This window comes from Mirounga leonina, unplaced genomic scaffold (genome assembly GCF_011800145.1).
Source record: "Mirounga leonina isolate KUSES-001 unplaced genomic scaffold, KU_Mleo_1.0 Mir_55, whole genome shotgun sequence".
In the NCBI taxonomy this organism is placed as follows: Eukaryota; Metazoa; Chordata; class Mammalia; order Carnivora; family Phocidae; genus Mirounga; species Mirounga leonina.
The window spans coordinates 8,819,513-8,827,914 of NW_023270816.1; the positions used below are offsets into that span (position 1 = coordinate 8,819,513).

The 8,402-nt window shown below is 57.0% G+C and overlaps 1 protein-coding gene across 3 annotated transcripts in view; it reads right to left on the minus strand.

The window, feature by feature from the left end:
* Window positions 1-8,402, minus strand: part of LOC118001950 (ribosomal protein S6 kinase alpha-2) — a 288,962-nt gene that overhangs the window by 28,575 nt on the left and 251,985 nt on the right. For all 3 annotated transcript variants that reach the window (XM_034992141.1, XM_034992140.1, XM_034992142.1), the window contains one exon: window positions 386-488. In XM_034992141.1, coding sequence (XP_034848032.1) covers window positions 386-488 — 103 coding nt within the window. The remainder of the gene's footprint in view (window positions 1-385; window positions 489-8,402) is intronic.

An 8,402-nucleotide genomic window follows, 5' to 3' on the forward strand; every position in this document is an offset into this window, starting at 1 on the left:
TACGGGAGAGACTTCCCCCAGACCCTCTAACTACGGGAGAGACTTCCATTGTCTTGAGGCTCCCTGCTTGTGCGCGCCTGAAAGAAGTGGTCCCCGGATCGCAGCTCAGAACACGAGGCAGCAGGAGAGGGGGATCCACAGAACCCCTGCATGATTCCAAACCAGATGTTACCGGGAGGAGGACTGAGAATTGGTTCTCTCGCTTAAACCTTGAAGGCGGAGCAGAGAGAACGAGAAAGTCAAACAGAACCGACCGGTACCCTCCACGGAGGCATTCTCGGACCTGAGACCCCCTGGCTACGTCGCCCTCCCTAACGGGCGGGGAGGAGGAGGACCTGCAGTGGGACAGACTCTGGGTTCGCTTGCACTCACGGCCGGTGCACACCTGTGGGTGTCCGTGCTGTGAACTCGGGGTCAAAGTGGAAGGTGTCCTCGGGCCTGCCCACCGCTGGTTTGAAGGGCGGCTTGATCTCCTTCCTGTACAGCTTCTGCGGGGAGAGCAAGACAGGACGCTGAGGAGGAGCCACAGAGCACCTGGGAGGACGATGCAGAGCAGCAGGGCTGGCCGCGGGGAGGGGAGACAGGCTCCGCACACACCCCCTGGTCTGCACCTGCGCCCGGCACCCCATATACGCTGACGTATGTATGAATGCACCGAAAACAGTGTCTCTTATGTGTTGAGATTATAGAAGATATTTGATATAAAAGCCATAATTGAAGGTATGAGGGTCTGGACACATGCTAAGTATTCTTCATTGAGGGCAATGTGAGGTTTTAAACCCTTTTTGGGGGCAGAATTTTTTTTTTTTAATTTTTTTTCAGGTAAAATCTGACAGGACAGCCGAGTCTTACCAGCCCTCCCCTTCCCCCGCCCAGGGAACGGCAGGGAAGAGCCCCTGCTGCTTGGCGCCCTCCTCCCCGCCCTGGCCACCGTGGGGGGTCCGCGCCTGGGGGACACCGGGAAAGCCCCCAGCTAGAACGAACCAGGCCCTTCCTCACACACCCCCCAGAGCCTGTGACCGGGGGCTGAAGCACTTCCCTTGGGCACCTACTCTGGTACCCCCAGATGTGGGGGTCCGGAGCCCTCTGCTCAAGTGGGCGGAGTTATGCTTTTGTGTTCCCTTACACGCGTTTGTGCACGTGGATGAGCCCGTGAGAAGAGCCGAGTCCAGGGGGAGAATCAGCACTTCTCCAGAACGGCCACACCTGGCGGCCCTGAACTTAGGTCATGGGCCTGACCTTTGATGCACAGAAACTCCACGTCCCTCACGGCTTCCCTCTGACGCTGGCCTGCTTGAAAATGCCTTCCAACCTGATGATGTTGCTTTCAATGCTCTTAGGCAAGGCAACAGTGTATTGTTTTGGGGAGAGTCAACTTCAGGAACAAGACCGTTTGGAAGCAGGCCTGGGAACCAGCTGGGTAAAGCCGCAGATGGGGAAGAAGGGGGTGTGGGCAGGAGGGGGAAGCCGGGGCCAGTGGGGGAGGTGGTGGAGAGGCGCGGGGGCCTCCGGGTGCCACTTCTGGCCGAGGCCGTGGGGCAGCCACGGGGTGGACTTCAGAACGTCACAGTCCTGGGTTGGTCGGCGTGCCCTGGGCACGGAAGTCGCAGCACTGGCGAGCGTGCCGAGAGCCTGGCGGGTTGGGGCATGGGCAGCAGGGCTAGGACACCAGGAGGGGGGTCTGGCAACCATTTAGCACGAGTTTTCCCAGTTCTGCCTGATCAGAGGGGACCCTGAGGCCCCTTCTTGGTGCTTCTGCTCAGTGGGTCTAGAGCCAGGGACCCTGATGGCTCAGAAAACGGACTCAGTGACACCTGTCCAATCTGCTCTAAATCTCTCCGTAACCCCAAAAAGCAGATTTTATCACCCTGACTTTACAGACGAGGAAACCCAGGCTAAGACAGGTTGGGTGAGTTGTGCAAGGTCAGGAGTGAGCGAGGGCCGGCGGGGGAGGACCTGGGCATCCTGACGCTTCCTGTTAGAGCAGGGCTCGTGGTGAGGGAAGGTCCAGCAGCGGCAGGAGGGCGCAATGCTCTGATCCCTGCTGGGAGCACACCCTTCTAGAAGCCAAGGCGGCCACGGAAAACTGGCAGGAGTGACAGACAGAACAACGGCTGTGTCCGGGCTGGTGACCACTGGGCCCCCCTGGTTTAACGAGCCGCAGGCGTGCACAGGACGGAGCTCGGGGTGAGCACCTGGGAGCCGCCAGAAGAAAATGTCTACCCTCAATTATCTGCTCATTTCTTGCCCTGGGTGAATCGATTTCATTAGGAATTGATTTACTCCATAAGCTCTTTCCAGAAATAGAAAGATGCTACTTTCCACGGTGACACACTCTGGGGTAGGAATAAACTTCCCTGATGTATGCACTTGTCAGAGGAAATTGAATAAGGACAAGAGAGCTGTGCACCCTGATTAAGATGCTAGTTGTTACCAAGACCGATGGCCGAGGCGCAGCCCTGCGGGGCTCAGACCCTTTCTGCTCACACCAGTGATGCTCCAGTGGTATTTGAGCTGCATTATTAAATCAGCACAGGCTTCCTGCTCAAGGAAAACTCACATCCTCTCCCTGGGCAGGCATGTGTTCTCTTGCTACCTGGGGGATGGGGTAGGGAGGGAGTGGTGGGGGAGGAGAGGGAGTGGGGAGGGCGGAGATCTCTACCACAGAGCCACGGCTCCTGCTTTATGAACGTTTATTTACATGCACACAGCGCTGGCTGTCACTTAATCCAAATGAGAGGCGAGGCGTTTGCACCTGGAGCTGAAGGTCATACATTTCCGCTCTCTTCTCACCCCAGCTCCACCAACACAGGACCCCTGGGAACAGGAGGCCAGGACCTGCCCCCAGCCTTACAGCTGCAGATAAAACATTCCCTAACCCCGGGCTTCTCAACCGAAGCGGTTTTGGTCCACGACGGAACACGGAGCAGCACCTGGAGGCGTGGACGGTGAAGACTGGGTGCGTGTGCGGACACGAGGTGGGTAGAGGCCGTGACGCCGCCCACCGTTCTGCCGTGCTCGGGACACCCCAGGAGCCTCACTTCCCGTCCGACCACCACCCATATAACTGTACACCCGCTTTGATAAGAAGCAGGGCGGGGAGGTCAAGGTGACTTCCCGAGCCCCCTTTCCCTCCCTGCAAAAACCTGCCCACGTCTGCTCCTTGTCCTGCCATCCCTCTACCCCTCCCTCCCCATGGAGGAGGATATCAAGGCTTTGAAAATCCAAGCAGCCCAAGAAAACACAGGCACCTCCTCTGACGGAGCTGACTCCCGGGGTCACGTGCTTTCCCCAGACTTCTCCCTTCCTCACCCCGAGAGAAGCACAGCGGTGCAGACCGGGAGGCTGACCTCCCGGGGAGACATAGCTTCCCACTTTCCACGTCTTTACCCGTAAGGAGAAGGAACGCATCAGAATGGCATCTGCCCCCCAGCAGCCGTGCGGCTTCATCTGGGTGGAGCCTACTGCCCCCTTCAACTCAAGTATTTAGCGATAACTCGGGGAGCAAATGAGGATGTGGTACCTCCTGGCTTCCCCCGCCCCAGGACGCTCATGCTTGTTGGCCCGGTGCAGAGTCCCAATTCCTTCTTACCCACTGCACTCCCAGCCCGGTGCATGCCCCCCGGACCGGTCACAGAACCCAGCCACCATAGAGCACGCTTAGGGCGCTTGAAAACCCCAGCTTCACTGGGCATTGTGCACGTGCACGCCTGCTTTTCCTTGTCCTTTCAAACCTCCTCTGGAAGCCTGTGCCTCACTACGGAGATCCTAACTGACTGGAGGGAGAGCGTGGGAGAGCCCAACAAGGGCTTGCTGGCTGGCGAGTTCCCTCACAGGCCCCTCCGTCCTCAGAACACCGGTCACTGGTCTCAATCTGCCTATGAGCACAGCCTGGGCAAAGGTGGCCCCGGAACACCACCCTCCCAGTCCCTGGGGATGCTGTGGTTTCATCCTGGTTCCCAGCAGGTCGCAAAGGGCTGCATAAGGCACGCTGGTGCCCTCCACGCTCTGGATGGCTCCCTTATGCAGTCTTAAAGTTGGTCAGTTCCTTCCTGTTACTGGGTAAACTTTTGGAATATGTTATTATTACACCTGCTTTCTTTCCCTATGTCCAAACCTAGGAGTGGGGTTGAGGTTTTAGGGAAAAAGTAATCTTACTTCCCATTTTATAATGTAAACTGCCGTACACAGGGTTAAATCAAGAATGATTGGCGGCAGCGTTTCTTGTAGGTTTTGAGCTTGATGAGATGCATTATAATTCTGACCTAGATTCCCCTCTCTGAGGCTCTAGAACAATCCATCCCACATTGATGGAAAGAGAATGGGGTCTCATGATCAAATTCACCAGGCAGCACTTTAAATCACCTCACTTGTCCCAGGATCTTAGGATGACACAAGTTGTGGCCACATGGGAACAGATTACACATCAGGCCAGGACGCGCTCGGAGGCTCTGAGCAGGTGCACCAGGGCTATTTATACCTCAACGACCTTCCGATGACGAAGGGGAGAACCAGGGGGGTACTCTGAGAATGGTGACTGGGTAATGCAATAGGAAGCTGCTTCTAGCTCGGGGTCACGGACCTAACATCTGCTTTCTGCAGGCAGCTCTGGCTCTAGGCATCTCAAAATTAACATCCTCCAATTAGGAAATGGCACAGCTATAGATTATTCCTGAAATAGCAACGCAGAAATAACGTGGAGTGATGCCAGGCTGGCAGGGGTAACAGGGAGAATTCAAATGGCCCCAGTGCACCCGGGGCATCTGATGGGTCGTGGTCCACGCAGCAGGACTCGGTCTATACAGGTTACCGCCGCTGAAAGCCGTTCCAGCCAAAGTATCTGGATTTACAACACTGCAGAGCCGAGGAGTGGTTATTCACTGAATGAAGAGTCTTTTGGGCCCCTTGAAAGGAGAAGTTCTGCCGCTGTATTCAACATGGGAATAAACTGATAGATATCTTTCCACTGGGCAGTGGGAGGAGCTCCCTCACCCACTGACACAGACGCTGAGATCCTGGCCAGCAGCCAACCGCTCCTGGGAACCGAACCCCTAAAATCCACTCTGCACAGGCTTGTGGGCAAGACTTCCCTCTGCTGCTGCTGGTACACATGGCAGGCAAGGGGGGGGGGGGCTCGGGCACATGCCGCCCATTCACCCACGGACCCTGGGCTCTTTTCTCACTGTCCTGTGCCTTGGTTTCCCCGGGCGTCCCTCCCACAGCACCGAGTAACCACTAAGGGTACCCTTGGAAGGGTTCAGAAATGTAAAAAGAACAACTCAAGCACAAGCTCCTAGCATTAATAAAAGTCGCGATAATGGGCCCTGAACGGGTACAGTGAAGGTCCCAGCCTGGGTCAGCAGGTGTCGGTCCCAGGGCGAGGGGCACCAGGCTGGGCGGGAGGTCTTCCTCGGGGCGTGGGGGGTTCCCGTGGCCTGTGGTGATGAACTCTCATGCAGCGACGGGGCAGAGTAAACGTGGCGTATGTGCGGGACTCCCCGCGACCCTCTCCCGAGGCCTCGGGGCTGTAACTGTAATTTTTCATTGGGCTCATGAGACAGAGCAGCTTTCAGGAAGAACCGCTCCTCAGCGGACGTTTATTCGCTCGGCTTTGCAGACAAGTTAATGGCAGAGCAGGACGGACGGGGCCAGTGACCTCACATGCGCTGTGATGGACTCATTCCGCTCCAGCAGGTCACCTGAAAATTTCTCCTGGCAGTTTTGGGTCACAGAGGGAAGCAGAAAGTAAAATAAATATCCTTCTGTTTTCCAGGGTGGATCCCGAGGCAGGCAGGCGCTGGGTTCGCGCCCAGTCAGAAATCAAATGGGTCAGGGAAATGGCTTCGTGTGGTCGTTCTGAGCATCAGCCGGCAGAGGGAATGCCTTCCGGTATTCATAGTTTTTGCAAATGCTACTGTCCTGTGGTTTTCTTATCTAAGCTGCTGAAACAGAATGGACGCATCCGGACAGGGGTTTGGTAACATTACGCACTGGATGCCTGTCAGTGCCTCGCATTTCATGTCTGCTTTCTCAAGCGTGGGCCTGCTGTTTGCTCGGTGTGTGAGTGGGGGCCAAGGCTGACTGCAGCTCACGGGTGGGTAGGGAGGGTGGAGATGGGGGTCACTCGTCTGGTTCTAGGGAAGGCCTGCAGCAGCTGAGAGAAGGCTGTGGTCCCAAGGAGAGCTTTGCGAGGAGTATGTCGCCTCACCTGTCAGCTCCTGTGTTGGGTCTCTGACGGGACACCCACGCCACACACCTCTTCTGTGGCTGGACAAGACATTTCGTGCAGCCCTTGAGCAACCTGAGGACAGCTGTGTGTTCCGTTGCCATAGCATGGACAGCCAGCTTGCTCTCCTGGACACGGACAAGCGCCAAGTACTATTTATGAAATAAGTGAATTTGCACAAAAGTGGTGACTCCGAGCTCCTCTCCCTTAACCACTCCCTGGCTGTTTTCATTCAGGGCTTGGGATGGAATGAGGTCCTTCCATCCCTCTGTCCCTGCCTCGTCATCCTCGGGCAAATACAGAAGCGACAGTACATACGCTTGGTCCCCATGAATCTGAAGGGCCTCTCTCAGAAACAAAATGGAATTAAATGCTAAAAGCAATAAAGGAAACTTCCCAACCTCAATTTTAGTCTGATTACTTTGAAATAATACAGCACGCCACCTTCTTGGTGCAGACATCCAGTGACTGTGTTTGCCCTGGCAGGAACCTGGCCCTAAATGCAGAGACGGGACGAGCCATGCACAATGGGGCTGGTCTCCCCGCTGGACTCTCACTGGGTGGCAGAAAGAAGCCGGGCTTCTGCTCAGAGCTCCTGCAGACCTGGGCTTTCCAGGATGCACGTTAGCCCAGCCTGCATAGTGTTCAAGGTCATCATCGTGCTGTGAAAATTCCAAGCGTTTCACAAAGCTGTCTTGGCTTTTCCTCCACATGCCCACTTCTTCGGGGGGCGCCCCTTCTTGGCTGAGAGAAGCATCTGTCTGCAGCAACTTGCAAGCAGATCCTTCGAGCCAAGCCACTGTGTTGAGTGGTACCCGGAGCCGTGAGGCCAGGCCTCCCCTTTCCTCCCAGCTGCAGCCCGAGGATCTCCCATGTCACAGGGTCCATCCCCATCTCCGGCCCCAGCCATCCCGTTCTCCTGTTTTCTCATCTCTGCCGGTGGCAGGGGCTGTGGTACCCCAGAGAGAGAAGGAGAGAAGTGGGTTCCTGCCCTGAGAGCCTGTCCCATTCACTCCCTCGCTCCCTCGCTCATTCACTGTTTGTCAGGGGCCTCTTCTGAGCCTGGCTGTCCCAGAGGCCCGGGGGACGTCTCTACCCAACATTGACAGTGACTCCTGACCTCTTGGGGCTTCCATTCCAGTAGCAGGGGACGGAGACTCCTAATCAGCACCATGAATAAGGGATGTGATGCAGGACACTGGACGGTGACGAGGAGCCGGGGATGGAACAAGGTCAGGGGAGTCAGGGCGCTGGGCGAGGAGCTGCAGTTTGGAAGGGTTGGGACAGACATTAGCGAGGAGCTGGCTTTTCAGAAAAGCCATAAGGAGGAGGACATAACTGAGTCACAGGGGCACTCGGGGACAGGAGGGCTGATGTGCTGGGCAGATAGGTGCGTGGAGAGGCCAGCGTGGGGGCGGGAGGGGCAGGTGAGGGGCTCGGCTCCGATGCCCCACCCCTCCCCTGAGCGGCTCTCTTCGCGGTGCTGCTGCTTTCTCTCTGTGACCTAGTGCGCAGCCTTCGATTCCTGCCTCGCTCCCCCGACCAGGTTGTAAAGCCCGGGGCGTCACGGCCACTGCTCTGTGTCCGTGTCCTGGAAGCGCCTGAAATGTGTTCAACAGCATGGCTGGACACATGGGACAGCAAGTGATAACAGAAGGGGGTGTGCGGCCCTACCCCGATGTCTGTGGGCGGGAGGGGATGACCCGCGGCAGAGCGCCCGTCGGGGCACCAGGGCCGTGCCCCCAGGGGTCAGCTTCTGAGGCTCCTGCCCGCAGCGCCGTGCTGGCCCTCCAGGGCTAGGACGCAGCCGGCTGGCCTGAGGCCTCATCACCACAGGCACAGCCGAGCTTCTGTGCTGGATGGAACCAGAAATAATCGACCGAGAAAGATCTCCAGGTGCCCCTCTGTGAATTGAGGATGACTGAGCTCCTTATAAGTCTACATTCCAGGAAGCTAAGGAAAAAGAGATTTCACGGGCAAGCACTTTGCTTCCACCATCCACTTTCCTGAACGCAAGCTGATGTTGACCTGGTCCTTTAACCAGGCTTGTGCACCTGGCGGGAGGTCACTGGTGCACCTGGCGGAGAGGTCACAGGGACACCTGGCGGGAGGTCACAGGGACACCTGGCGGGGGGTCACAGGTGTACCTGGCGGAGAGGTCACAGGTGCACCTGGC